Raw genomic sequence first — 15,574 nt, forward strand, 5'->3', positions numbered from 1 at the left:
AGGGAAATTGTCATAGAATGGCAGAAACACCTTATTTGAAAATACAAACACTTCTTACATGGAAATACTTTACTTCTCTGACTCTTCCAGAAACAATGTGCAGAAGAATATTGCCAGAATAGATACTTCTGCTGTTTTCATAAGGCTTTTATTTTGTCAGTTGTTTATACAAATGGCTGCATGTGTGCAAAATGCTTTTCTTTATCAAATTAAAAAGCTCATGTTTGGAATTACCCTTCCATTGATTCAAAAAGTCATTTGTCTGGTTATTGAGAAACTGGAATTACTCTGCTTGTGCTGCCATGTACTGCAGCTACGCTCCCAATGCATCGGACAAAGTGATTCATGGGAAAGCAACAGTTTGGAGGCAGATTTTATCCTGGCATATCCTTTGAAATCTTTCCAAATCCTTTCTGGTTTGTTCCTCATTGTGTTGGGCTCATAGCTTCTGCCTCGCAAGGCTGCTGAGCTTCTTGCATCTGATCCTACTTCTGTTCTGTCTTTGAAAGCAGTTTCAGCATCCGTCCGTTTTGTTCCCTGGGAAGAACAGAGAAGCCTTTTCAAGTTCTTTCTCATCCTTTTCAAGTTCTTTCTCATCCTTGAATTCTCTTGGCCTAAGAGGAAACCAGCATCATTCAGGGTAGTTGATTTTAGACTGGTGCTAATACTTTACCATAACAAGACCCACAGGGTTTCTGCTTGAAAGGAAATGCTCAGGTCACAGGTTTCCATCCTTTCTCAGTGCAGGCAGTTCTATAATCCTTTCACTAAAGTTATCAAACTCTAGCTTTACTTTTTTCTCCTGTTCCTCTTACTTCAAGGCTATTAGTGCTGGGGTGGACAGAAACTTCCTTCTCTCAGGCTGTATTTGCATTCTGTTGATGCTGTTTGTTCCAGTGCCAGCATGGTCCTTCAACCGAGCTGTTTCTCCTTTGACATTTATCTTACTGATGTGTTCTGTGAAGAAATCCTACCCCCTCCCAGCCTTTGTTTCACTGAAGTATAAAAATTAAACCCCTTTGGTCATCTTTGATGTGATATAATCTTCATTCTCTTAATCATCCCATTAATCCTTCGCTGCATTTCTTCCTGGTTTTATTACAGTCATTCATAAAGACATGCCAGATGTGTGCTACTGTTTTTTGTGTACCTCCTGGAATAGCACCCAGGATTTCCTTTCTCCTGTCTGCAGCTCTGTCCGTGATCACAGTCATTCTGGAACTTAAAAACAGCATGAGGTCTTCCTCCTTTTTGCTGATTCCACTGAGCATACAGCATAGTGCTAGACATACGGCTCTGAAAGTATGGGCTTTGCTTAAGTTTCATTCCATGTCTGTTTGTTTCACCATCAGGAAACCTCTGTTTCTTCCAGCAGGATAAATCCATCTCCGGGTTCACAGTGCCTCCCAGCTCGCTGTCCATAGCAGATCCCATCAGCATTCTCATCTCCTGTGCCAGTGTCTAGTGACAATATGAAATGTCACTATCCCAAAGCTTGTACCTAGAAATGTCAGTGCTGTCTTCCAGTCAGCCTGACTGTCTCTTTCTGTAAAGCTTGCTGTAAAGCTTCATTCAATGTCACATTGCACTTCTTGGACAAGTTGTCATTTTCTTGAGTTCAGCCACTGATCACATATGCTACTGTTCAAGTACTTCATACATCTTTTACAAACACATCAGATGTACAATGTTGTCCTCAAAATATTGGTATTAATGACTTGATTTTCTACCTCAAAAGGGGTTTTATGCAATTTCTGCCATACTTCTAATTATTCTTTCCTGTAATTCTACATCTTGCATTCTACAGAGATCAGATTAACCAGCTTGTAGTGATCGGGGGAACTGCCTCCATTCCTTCTTAAAACTGCAGGGACATGATTCACCTTTCTCTATCTTATGGCATAATTTATTGGTTGATTCTATTTACGATGATGTAAATGAGTGAATCAGCATGCAGTGTTGTCTACTGGTTCATCCAGGGTTATGGCATTGTGTTCCAAGGTGTTCCCCATGGTTGGAATGTTTTGCTCTCTGAATATTGCCCTCACTTTCAGTGAAGATTTCAGTCTGCTCTGCCCTGACCCTTTCTGTCTACAAAAACTGCATTTTGGGTTATGGTTTTTGTTGTATTTTGTTATTTTGTTTGTAAGTAAAGTCCAGGTGTAACACCAAATGATAATGTGATTTAGCTTCACTCTGTTTTCTCATCCACTATCAAAGGTACATAGAATTATAGAATCCCAGACTGGTTTGGACTGGGAGGGACCTTAAAGGTCATCCAGTTCCAAACCCCTGTCACAGACAGGAACACCTTCCACTAGACCAGGCTGCATGTTCAGGTCTGAGATGCCATTCCTACTAGAACTGGGATCAGTAAAGAATCTGAAGCTGGTGCTTCACTTGAAGGTGTCTGGAAGCTTCATTTGATATTATTTGCCCAGACATTCAGTGTCAGTGTCAGAGAATGCTGTGTCCATGTATTGACTGAGGCACTCATTCTGCACCCTCTTTCTCTTCTAGATCAATAGAGTTTTGAGGTTTTAAAAACTACATTTTAGTAGGTCTGTATGCTCAAGTCAGTGATGTTATCTTTGTTCCATGCTTGGAAAGGAATACATTATAAAACCTTAATGCAAAGTGTGCATGCAAATGGGCCTTTACCAACTGACTTAGACTTTGTGTTTTTACTCTTGATGCTACTGAAATATTCTGCAGTCAGGAAATATGTGCTACTGCTTCCAATTTGCATCCCTGCAGGTTATGGAGTCTGGCTGACCATGCCTTGATAGCCCGTTGTAACATGGAAGAAGCAGTGCGGAGCGTGTCATTCAGTCCGGATGGATCCCAGTTAGCACTCGGAATGAAGGATGGCTCCTTCATTGTTCTTCGAGTAAGGTACAAGGAGAAAATCTTACATTACTTTCTCATATTAGTAGTTTTAATTGAGATAACAGTTTTGAGACAGATCTCCTTGATCATACAGCTCATTTCCTGTCATATGCAAGAATGGATACCAGGCAAAATAACTGGTGATAAAAAGACATTTTTAAGCAGTTGTAAGATATATGTGAATTCTTCTTTTCCCATAAAATGACAAGCCTCTTTCTGCATGAATGCATCTTACTCAGTAGGCATCTTCTGTCTGGAATACTATTGTGGATGACAAACAAGAGTAGGTAAACCAGCAGGTTGGCCATAAGAGTGAAACAGCCAAACGAAACAGTGTGATTTCATAACACACAAGCTAATTTAATTGATGCTTGAAAAGATTACTGCTTCCTTAACATCACTTCATCTGTTTGGTGAGCATATATTGAAAACATTTGGAACTACTAGCTGATAAGACAAAAAGCCTGTAGTTGATGGAGGATCTGCAAAATCTCCTGTAAATTTACTGCTTTAATGACTTTAGCAAAACTTAAATGATCTGTTCATATTAATACAAAATTCTTTTCAAAGACTACTATTTTTCCATAGATGTTAATCTTCTTTGTCTCACAGTAATCTTGTCTTTGCTAATTTGCCTGATAACTAACATAATTAATCACTCAGCTTGTGGAGACTGAGAATGATAAACCCAGTATTATTCCTTGTATAAGGCCCTCAATGCAATTGCTCTTCTATCTGCTCCTTCCCTGTGACAGACCTGATGGGGTGACAAATCTACAGCACAGGATCCAGTAAACCTGGGTGATGCCAACGTGTTTCGTTGTCATTTTCTTTGAGTCATGCACTCAGCCACATGAATCTGTGTTCTCTTTTGTCTTGGCCAGGAAGGTTCAGGGTCTATGGAATACTCCAGAGAATGAGCTGCTCTTCTCAGTAGCAATATTGACTAATGGAATAGTTATGTTACCAGTTTTTGGTAATAACTGGTAGCTCATTTCAGGGCTAAGAACTGATTTGGGGTTTTTTCCCCAAAGAAACTATTTGAAGTTAAAAATGGTTATGAATAAATGAGAATTTTCCCAACAAAATTTCTGCTGTTATTGACATTCTGGAATTTCACCATTTTAAGAGAAATTTCTAACTAACTTGGTCTGTTAGGATTTTTTAAGATCCTGATCATCTGTAACACTAACCTTTCCATTCATATTGGCATCTCCCAGGAACCTCTGTCTTCAATTATGGATGATTCTCCTTTCAGGACTTTGCTTTGAACAGTGCTGTGTATCAGCATTTTTAGAATCATAGCATCCTAGAATAGTTAGGGTTGGAAAGGACCTTAAGCTCATCCAGTTCCAACCCCCTGCCATGGGCAGGGACACCTCACACTAAACCATATCACCCAAGTCTATGTCCAACCTGGCTTTGAACACCACCAGGAATGGAGCATTCACAGCCTCCATGGGCAACCCATTCCAATGCCTCAGCACCCTTACAGTAAAGACCTTCTTCCTTATATCCAATCTAAACTTCCCCTGTTTAAGTTTCAACCGTTACCCCTTGTCCTATCACTACAGTCCCTAATGAACAGTCCCTCCCCAGCATCCCTGTAGCCCCCTTCAGATACTGGAAGCTGCTATGAGGTCTCCACGCAGCTTCTCTTCTCCAGGCTGAACAGCCCCAACTTTCTCAGCCTGGCTCCATACAGGAGGTGCTGCAGCCCCTGAGCATCCTCGTGGCCTCCTCTGGACTTGTTCCAACAGTTCCATGTCCTTCTTATGTCCCAGAACTGCACACAATGCTCCAGGTGAGGTCTCACGAGAGCAGAGCAGAGGGGCAGGATCACCTCCTTTGACCTGCTGGTCATATTAACAAAATTTATTGGATTTTAAATAAATTTGAGTCTTTTCATAAAGTTGGTGTTTCTACCAACAATTAATTAAAGCAAAAATAAGGAAAAGTATTTTAAAAGCTTAAAATACAGAGTAACAGCAGCATGATATCCACAGAAGACTCTTCCTACCAATGTTTTCTTATAGCCCAAATGTGTAATCTGGTGTGGATTGTCTTTCTGAATCAATGGAACTGAGACTTCGCTCATGTTCAACCAACTCAGGGGAAGGTTTTATTTTAATTTAGTTATAATTCTTTCCTCATAACCTAAGAATGTGGGGAAACCTACTTGCAAAAATCTTGTCTGTATTCACTGCCATTAAAGGTTTTGGTTCTGTGATTGATAGGGGGTTATATCAAGTGTAATTTCATACAGAAAGGTGAGTATTCATATGAACAGACTATGTAACTGTTGGATTTTTGTCAAAGACACATGCAAGGTGTTGTCACTTCTCTGTTTTTCCATTGGTGGTGATGGCAGTGGTGATGCTGCAACCCCAAACCCACACACTATAACCAGCTAACTAGTCATGGTGTGTGGGATTAATCATATCTAACTTTGCCAGTCTATTTGTTAGCCTCTAATCTAAACCATTTGCCTGTCTTCCCAGGATGTGGGAGTCAATGTGGAGAAATGGGTGTCTTCCAACGTGGTCCTTCTAAGTAAGAAGGGACTTGCTTTCCAATGCCTGTGCAAAAAAACCCAGATTAAGTCTTGTCTAGTTTAGACTAGACAGCTAACTATGTTACAGGTAAAATTAGGTGAATAGCATTAAGAACATCACTGACAGGTAAAGCTGTTTCTATCTTGTACTGTAACAGTATGCTTCTAGCCAATGAAAGCAACAGGAACTTCTCAAAACAAAGATGATTTTAGTGCAATCTGGTTTTCATTATACACATTATTCAGTGCTTCTATCTTCTTATTTGTCTTACATATTTATGATTGCCTGTTCCCGAGTTTGCCATTCAGTTCACACTTTTACTGTTGGTTCTTGCAGAGACATGACCGAGGTGGTTCACATTAAGGACCGAAAAGAAGTGATCCATGAAATGAAGTTTTCACCAGATGGCTCTTACCTTGCTGTGGGTTCCAATGATGGCCCAGTGGATATCTATGCTGTGGCTCAGCGATACAAAAAAATTGGTGAATGCAACAAATCTATGAGTTTTATTACTCACATTGACTGGTCTGTGGATAGTAAATTCTTGCAAACCAATGATGGGGCAGGAGAGAGGCTCTTCTACAAGATGCCGTGTAAGTTTACAAGGGGTTCATGTTATGGAAAAGTAAACTTCAGTATGGATTTAATGAGGACAACAAAAATGCAATAGAAATAGTGCGACCTGCAAGTGGAGTTTCTTGACTGGACTTACATAAGTATCTACTGCTTGTTTTTGAAATCAGTGTGTACAGAATATATCCACCTTCAGCTTGCATTAAGTAAAAGCTGTCTCTGCATTTACTTCTGCATAAATTGTATGAGTTTACATAACATGTTTTTATGCTTGTTTATATGCAGCTGCAGTAGAACTTGTGTATGATGTCCTCAAATACCACAAATTATAGAATGGTTTGGGTTGAAGGGACCCTAAAGCTCATCCAGTTCCAACCCCTGCCACGGGCAGGGACCCCTTCCACTGGAGCAGCTGCTCCAAGCCCCTGTGTCCAACCTGGCCTTGAGCACTGCCAGGGATGGGGCAGCCACAGCTTCTCTGGGCACCCTGTGCCAGCGCCTCAGCATCCTCAGAATAAAATGTGAATATTATAGTAATTTAAAGAAAACTGTGACTATTTTAAACTTATTGATGTTTAAAGACTAATCACAGTAAGAAGACAAAGAAAAAATAAATTAAATGGAGTTTACTGTAAAACAAATGATTAAACTGATTATTCACTTCTGTATTTGCAGCAGGGAAGCACTTAACTAACAAAGATGAGGTCAAAGGAATTCACTGGGCCTCATGGACCTGTGTGATAGGATCTGAAGTGAGTGGAATTTGGCCAAAATACACTAATGTTACAGATGTCAACTCTGTGGATGGAAATTACAACAGCTCAGTGCTAGTGACTGGAGATGATTTTGGGCTGGTTAAATTATTCAGATTTCCATGCCTAAAGAAAGGTAAGACAGTATTTTGTATTTCTGAAGAATGCAGGATTTATCTTGATTCCACATCAGTGTATTTTCTAATGGCAGGTTTAGTGTATAATTCAAGTGAGTGTGCACACAATTCATGTTAGTATTTATGGGCATAAAGATGAGACTTTAACACTCTGTGTATCCAGCACTTTCCTATCAATGTGTATGTCCTGGGGTTTAGAACTGTTGAGAACATACAGTTTAGTGTGTGCTTATTCTCATTTTTCAGAAGCTGACTCAAACTTTACATCACATCAAAATTGTATCCACACCAGATGTACTACTACCATTTGCCCACATTTGTGCCAGTAACTATTGCAGAAACTTAGAAGGGTTTCACTGTCAGTTATCTGCTTCACATCTGTAGTAGGCTTTTAACATAGATGGTTTCCTCAGGGTCTGCACTGTAACACGCATAAAGCCAACAGAACTAAATAATACAACCTTTTGGCCTTCCATGATCCATGTGATATCATATCAGTGTATTTTCTGATACTAAAATACATAATACACGTGTATAACTCACATTAGCAGTAATGGCCATGAAGGTGACAATTAAACACAATGTGTATCTGGTACTTCCTGCCAAGATTCAAAGACTCTTCTGAAAACTGAAGTGAATGTATCATTCATATTATTTTATGCCATTTATTTTTACATTATAGTAACTTTTAGCATCAGAATATCAAGAGACATTAAGTATTATTTTGTCTTCAGTTTCCATAAGAGTGTTCAGGCTGTGTTTCCATTAAAAACCAAACTGTATTAGTCACAGTGTTGTGGGGTTTTTTCCTTCTTACATACTGAAAGTCCTGGTTTTGGTTTTAGGAGCTAAATTTAGAAAGTACATTGGCCACTCAGCACATGTAACCAATGTCCGTTGGTCCCATGATTTCCAGTGGGTTTTAAGTACAGGAGGTGCTGATCACTCTGTGTTCCAGTGGCGGTTTATACCAGAAGGGATAACAAATGGCATCCTTGAAACAGCTCCACAAGGTAAAAATTATCTCTTTTGAAGGGTTTATTAAAGAAAGCCAACATAGAACGCAGCAGTGGTAAAAAAAAACTCATATTGAATGAATTCCTTGGGATTACTTATACTCAGCATGTTTGGGATACTTCATTTTTCATAGACAACCATTTATTTCAGGCAAGTTTGCTGCAAGCTGCAGTACTGTATGTCTAGGAATACACAAGTAGTATTCATCAATGTGATAAAAGCCATTTAGATGGGAGATTACTAGATCAAGATGAATACTCAGAATTGGCCATCTAACTTGCCTTAAGAAGTCTGGGGAATTCTTCTTCTTTCCAATGCAATTTCACATATATAGGTGATAGCTGCACTTGCGAATGTTTTCTTGTTCTATTCATAACACTTACAGCATTGTACAGTAGCCAGATGAATTGTGGAGTAGCACTTGCTGAAAATTGGATTCCCTGCAGCAAAAGTGCAAACTTGTGCCTCCAGAATTTGTAAAATACCTTTGTAAAATAGATTTATTACAGCAGATCTATTTAAACACAGGCAGCAATCACACTGAAAGGTTTTATTTACCACTTTTGTATGTTTTCACTCCAAAGCCTGTTAAGAAAACAGTATTTTCTCAGGTGATGGAAGTGTACCACTAACTCCTCAGTTACTTCTCTCTGCCACCTTCCTGCCCCAGGCATTGAAACAGGAGAAAGAGGAATGAAACCTGGCACATTCAGTCAGCCCCATGATATTTATAAGCTGCTTAAGCTTCCAAAGTTCTTGAATGCTGCTTTGCCATAGTTTAAGTTATATAAAACCATCACATACTATTTTCTTGTGATTCTGTGTGTTCAAAGGACTGATTTTGTTTATTTATCTTTAATGTAGAAGGTGGTGTTGACTCCTACAGTGAAGAATCAGATTCAGATTTATCTGATGTGCCAGAGTTAGATTCTGACATTGAGCAGGAAGCTCAAATCAACTATGATCGCCAGGTGAGTAACAACTCACACACTAAGCCAAACACCTGACAATTTATCATGACTAGTCCATAAAGCAAAAGAAGCTTGCAGCTAATTCAGCAGACTAAGAAGATTATTTTGACAATATTCAGCTGATTATGCAACCAATATACATAAAACCAGAGTTTACTTTAGCTGGAGATGAGAATTCAAAAGGGTTTGGAGAAAAAACAGTTTATGTACTACTATATGTTAGAATAAAGAATATGTCTTAAAAAGCACCAAAAATAAGCAAGGTTTTGTGAGATCTTATTGCTATTCCCATTTCCATAATAGAAGTTAGAGAAGACTTTTCAGGCCAATTAAGCTTAGAATCTTAGTTTGTAGAATACAGCTCATGCAGTTTTTGTGTGGCTTCTGCATATTCAAAGCAGAATACTAATACTGAGTTTGAAACCTGCATAATAGAGTTATTTGTGACAGATTCTTGTCTTTGGCAATAAAAAAGAATGTCCAAGAATTAAAATTACCCTGTTTATAGGACCCAATTAAAATTGGTTTCTAATAATCACTTAATGCACTTCTTTTCAGTAGCACTGTGCTGTGAGCTAAATTAAGGTAGATTGTTTCCACACAAGAACACAAATCAGTGTTCTTTCCTACATTGCTTTTTCAGGAATGGTAGTGTGCCTTTTCACTCTTCAACCTGATCCTTCGGGGTTGATTTATGCTTTGTCACTATGGGTTTGGCTGGTGATCAACCCTGAACTTGCTTACAGACACCACAATCTGCTGTGCTGCTATCACTGTGGGACTGCTCCCTCTCTGAGAGGGCATACTCTTGGCTGGCCTTGTGATCATGCTCAGTTCCTGGCTCCCCTTCTCCACTCTACTGCTCCATGACATGAGGTTTCACCCAACCTCCATCAGGACAATTACACAATACTGTATTAGAAAACATTGTTCAAGTCACAAAGTTACATCAAGTTTAGAAAATGCCATAACAAAACATAGTTCTGCCCTTTTTGGGTGCATGGATTATGATTACTCATTGCTGCAGCACTTCTGCTTCATTTGGTGTATGGAACATTTAGTTCTTACCTAACAAGGAACTATTCAATCTGGCTTCATTCATCAGCTGCCTTTATTGCACATTGCTTGAACATGTCTCTGGAGACAGAATTGTTTCCCTTGTGGTTCTTTCCATTCCATTCATGATACTGAGTGCTTCACAAACACTGATCTTTATAACAGTTTGCAGTGTGGAAGGATGATGTTGTCCTTGTTTTGAAGGAAAAGAAACATTAACATCAAATTCTGCTGTCTGACTTTTGCTTCTACTTAAAAATATTTGGAACCTGATTTTTCAGGACCTGTTGTCATCATGAATAGAATATTATTTGTCACTTTGTCCTCTTACCTTAGCAATTGCAATGGTGAAAGGTCAGAATTTCCTCAGACCAGAACTGGAATCTTGTTCTAAGCAAGAAAAATGCACAATAACCTTGGTCCAAGTCGGTTTGAGTGATTTAATGGTTGACATAGAGCTACTTTCTAGAATGTGTAAGGATCACTTCTAATGTTCCATGCTTTAGCCAAGGACCATCCTTTATCTTTTCGCCTCACTTGCTAGATCCTGCAATCAGTTACATAGATCCTTCTGATAGAGTTTATTTTACCTCTTCAGAGATCAATCAGAGATTGTTTCAGAGATGGATTGTATTTGCCAAATGAAACAGAGGTTTTGTCACATTTTCTCCCTCCTCTTCCCTTTACTGTAGGACTCACAAGAGTGTTTGTCCCTTCTTCCTCCTCTCCTCCTCCTTCTCCTGATTTTCCATCTGTATTCTAATCAGACAGCACTCTCCTCCATGCTGTCTATGTGTCAAAAAGGACGTCTGGGTTTAAAACCTAAAAGTGCAAAAATAGGTGTAGGAAGTTAAACAGCAATATTCCAGGCAGGTTAATGCCTGAAGGAGCTAGAAGCATCTTGAAATAAAATCTTACACAGGAAGTGTGAGACAACCCCAAGCATAAGCTACATTTGCATTTTGATGAAGGAAATGATTTAGAGAAACACATGGAAACAAAAACAGTCTTATTTTGGGAATTGGTTTTGGTTTGGGGTTTTTCGAAGTTATGGATGAAGCAGTATAAAGGATTCCAGATTTTGAGATGCATTTGAAGATGATTATTGTATTCTATTTCATTAGTAGCATACCAAGGAGCAAAAGCAAATGGATGAGAACATAACAGGATAAAGTACAACACATATGAGACACAGACACAAAATGTTAAGACTCTGTGTGTCCTGTTTCAAAAGCTCAGCTCCTTATATCAACTCCTTCCTTGTAAAAATTCAATATTCCATCTTTGTAGTCAGGTAGATACTTGTGGGAATAGCAATCTCATTGTCCTGCACAGAAGACAAACCATAAAGTTATGTTTCAGCATTACAATGGGTTTTGTTCGGTGCCACAGCTCTGAAGATGCTTCAAACATCTTTAGCAGCTCCACAGAGTTTCAGCATTCCTGAAAGTTTTAAGTGTATAGTATTTTATATCTTTAGTGTATTTATAGAGCTGGAATTCAACATCAGGATTCTGGACATGGCAAATCATTTAAGTTCTGTTGGTTACTGTATATTTCACTGTAATCCCTATATAGAATCAATTCATTGTGTTCAGCTTTGAGTATGTACAGGGAAGTTAAAAAACACCAAAGAGTTCCAGTCAATATGTAAATTGCTTTTCCCTAAGTGACACTGGAATCTTCTAGAAGCACATTCTGCTGCTGCTGTTCCAGACTCATGTTCTGGGCCACTCAGGGGGCTTCACTGAGTGGAAAAAGTTGATTACCAACTGAAGTTCTGTAGGACACAATTTACTCTATGTTGTAACTACTGAGCATCACATTAATACTTAAAGGAAAGTCACTTTCATCCATATACACAGGTATTTAGCAAACTGGAGATGTGCAATTAATTTTAATCATTATTCTTCAGGTTTACAAAGAAGACCTACCTCAGCTGAAACAGCAAAGTAAAGAGAAAAACCATTCTGTGCCCTTCCTGAAGAGAGAGCGAGCACCTGAGGACAGCTTGAAGCTGCAGTTTATACATGGGTAGGGTAATATTAGATAATATTTGGGTTTCTTTGTGACTGTTAAAACATCCTAGCAATGTTAATTCACATCAGAGCATTTAGCAAAGTGTTTTTCAGTGCTTACCTGCAATTGATTTGTCATTATTACTGTGGGCAATTTTTGTGATATCATAGATTTTCTTTATTCCGCTGTACTTGTTAAGGAGCAAGAGAAGTTTACAGTGCCATAACCATATAATAAATAATGCATAAATGTTACATTTCAATACATAAATGTTGCATTGACCTACAAAGATGCTGGAGAGGGATTCTTCATCGGGGACTGTAGTGATAGGACAAGGGGTGATGGGTTCAAACTGAAACAGGGGAAATTCAGGTTAGATCTAAGGAAGAAGTTCTTCCCTATGAGGGTGCTGAGGCGCTGGCACAGGGTGCCCAGAGAAGCTGTGGCTGCCCCATCCCTGGCAGTGCTCAAGGCCAGGCTGGACACAGGGGCTTGGAGCAGCTGCTCCAGTGGAAGGTGTCCCTGCCTGTGTGGTAGGGGGTTGGAACTGAATGATCTTAAGGTCCTTTCCAACCCAAATCATTCTATGGTTCTGCTTCTAATATAACTTGGTTTGCATTTACTTCAGTTACAGAGGCTATGACTGTCGAAACAACTTGTTCTACACACAAACTGGAGAAGTAGTGTATCACATTGCTGCTGTGGCTGTTGTATATAACAGGCAACAACACACTCAGAGGCTGTATCTTGGTCATGATGATGACATCCTTAGCCTAAGCATTCACCCAGTGAAAGACTATGTTGCCACTGGACAGGTAGGTGTTTAGAAATTACCATTAGCAAAACATGGAAATAAATTCCCTTTACAATATGGAATTAGGAAAAACATGGTCCTTCAGTCTAGTGTTTCTTCCTAAATAAGGATAAGCTGTGTATTGTTTCTTATATCCCTCCCAAACAGCTGAGGAGCACTGGACTGGAAACTATCCAAGGTGATTATTAAATCATTCCTATGTAACAGGCGAACTGCCAACCTTATGCTATAGCCTTGCAAATAATCTTACATTCACTTTGAAACTCTGCTTTCATCTGTAAAATGCAGGAGCAGTATTTCATCTACATCCTGGGAGATTTGGAGGTTTCATTAGGTAGTCTTGGTATTTTTGTACTGTAGCAGCATTCAAAAGCCTTACTCACATAAAGGGTGTTTTATGTTGGGCACTCTACAGATGAATCTGATATGTTTGGTATATTCATATATGATAATAAATTATGTCATTAACATGATAACAAATGCTGATGATTTAGAGACTGACTAGTGATATTTCTCTAAAAGACAAAACATCTTGAAGAAGATAAAATAAGGCAAGGATAAAAGTAGTTACCTCTGGAGTGTTTCAAAGCTGTGATAGTGCTAATTACTGCTATAGGTGTGCTTTGAACTCCTCTGAGCTGATATTCCAATTAACCCTGTGATTTAGGTTGGAAGAGATGCTGCTATTCACGTCTGGGACACACAGACCCTGAAATGTTTATCACTGCTCAAAGGCCAGCATCAAAGAGGAGTGTGTGCCCTGGATTTTTCAGGTAAGCCACAACCTACATTGATCTAAATGCTTAATTAAAAGCAATGCTTCTGATGAAATGTTCATTTGAGGAGCCAGCCAGCTTTACAACCACTACAAATCCTACATAGAAATTGTTTTGATAACAGTAGAAACAGCTGACAGGTTTGATAACACTAATGTGTGTAGGAAAGGCAGTCATGGGCCTTCTGTCAACTGATCGATAACTGATGTCTGTGATCCATAATACCATGTGTAATAGATAGGACTCTGGTGGCTGCCTACATGGTGACATAACAATTTAAAAGCAGGCAGAATGGTGGCATGAAGTGTACACATGAGATGGAAATGTGATCTGTAGGCTCAGACAGTTCTTCCATTTGCTAACAATTCCCACATTTTAGTGAGTTTGAAGACGTAAATATGACAAATTCTCCTACTTGTCTTTCTGAGATGGATGACCTCAGTTGTCTCAGTTCTCAAAGAGTAAATCCTGTGCTCCACATTGAAAAACATCATCCATATGGTAGTGACTTACATACATCTGTGTCTTTATAGAAGTGCTTACAGATTGATTCTCCCTATTTCTATTTTTTGTAATTAGATTACTTTACCTGAACTATCCTTTTTCCTATCTGATTTCTTTCAATTAGATGCAATCTATTTCATATTCTGCTCTCTAGAAATGTAGTTAGAATTCACTAGGACATAGATCACAGTTACGAGACATGACTTTAGAAAAGAAGTTTTACTTTCACAAAGATAAGTCTGTGGAACTGAGTCATATTCCATTATCAGAAGGGGATTCTTGGTGTTCATCCAAGAACTGGAATTCAAATGTGATATTGCTGATCCACTGTGGTGTGTAACCAAGCTCTGAAAGTAGATATGGTAGCAGAAGAAGTGAAAATGGATAAGGGTGAGCTAACTGACATAATGTACAGGGATGTTAAAACACTTCTGATCATGATCCCTGGTTGAACACATGCTCATGTATTTAGAAAATATTTTGTGGTTTTTAATCATTAGATTCCTGTATAGATGTATTCCATGTATCAGAATCCATGTCCCTCCATAAAAGCCTAAAGCATAAACTGGCCACATATTTTGTGGACATAAATCCATACAAAAACATTAAAGCTCTTTTTAACAGTAGCCACTACTGACATCATTACAGTCTTGCTTTAGCACCTGATGCTGAGAATGCACACATTGCATTCCTAACTGGCTTTAGTTAGGAATCTTGGCATAGAGAGGAGCAGATAGTTGTGCAAATATGCACTTCACTATGGGATCAGAGTGCTGCTTTGGTCCTGTGTAAGCAGTTTTCATTGTGTTAATAATAGGTATTTCTAAATCAGGTTCAGGTCACACTTCTTGAAGTTTAAAGGAAGAAACCTAAAACTCCCAACCTTTTTTGGCTGTACTTGACCTGGTAGGTGACTCTGTACTCCCAGTTCTCTCTGTCCTTACTCGCTAAAACATCTGCTACTGGTCATTACTGAAAGCATGTGCAGGGCTGGACCAGTCCTGTAGGACCCTTCTGATGAAGTTATGATTCAAAGCTTATGAGTTCATTCATGCAATGTTTGGCTGTGCCCTCTGGTGGCTAATTTAACATCTATAATTGTGAGCAGTAATTGGAGTGTATACTCCATAGTAGTGCATAAACCCCTGTTTCAAGGGAATAAAGTTGACATTGTATTCTTACCAACAAAAGTTTGTCAACCATGTTCCATTTACGTAATTGAGTTACCCCTAAAAATAATTGTCATCAAAAGATACAAATATACCTCTTAACTGGTGCACATTATTGCATATTTTCCTTTCATATCAGCTATCATTATAGCATTTTATCTCACTAAAACTGTTACAGAATAGCTCTTCTGTCTCTTTTCTCATTAATTTTGTGTCTCCTTATTTGTTTCAATTTAGTTATTAATAAACTTGGTTTTGGTTTCCTGTTCTGTTTTTTACCTTCCTTCTTCCCTGCCTTCTTACACTCCTTCCATCTAGGCCTGCTTCATTCAACTGTGAACT

General features: G+C 38.9%; 1 protein-coding gene across 1 annotated transcript in view; it reads left to right on the plus strand.

The window, feature by feature from the left end:
• EML6 (EMAP like 6) overlaps nucleotides 1–15,574 on the plus strand; it is a 117,725-nt gene that overhangs the window by 58,357 nt on the left and 43,794 nt on the right. The window contains 8 exon segments of the mRNA XM_013127742.3: nucleotides 2,758–2,895; nucleotides 5,781–6,037; nucleotides 6,693–6,905; nucleotides 7,752–7,919; nucleotides 8,788–8,894; nucleotides 11,866–11,984; nucleotides 12,598–12,784; nucleotides 13,451–13,556. Of these exon segments, the coding sequence (XP_012983196.2) occupies nucleotides 2,758–2,895; nucleotides 5,781–6,037; nucleotides 6,693–6,905; nucleotides 7,752–7,919; nucleotides 8,788–8,894; nucleotides 11,866–11,984; nucleotides 12,598–12,784; nucleotides 13,451–13,556 (1,295 nt within the window).

This window comes from Melopsittacus undulatus, chromosome 3 (genome assembly GCF_012275295.1).
Source record: "Melopsittacus undulatus isolate bMelUnd1 chromosome 3, bMelUnd1.mat.Z, whole genome shotgun sequence".
In the NCBI taxonomy this organism is placed as follows: Eukaryota; Metazoa; Chordata; class Aves; order Psittaciformes; family Psittaculidae; genus Melopsittacus; species Melopsittacus undulatus.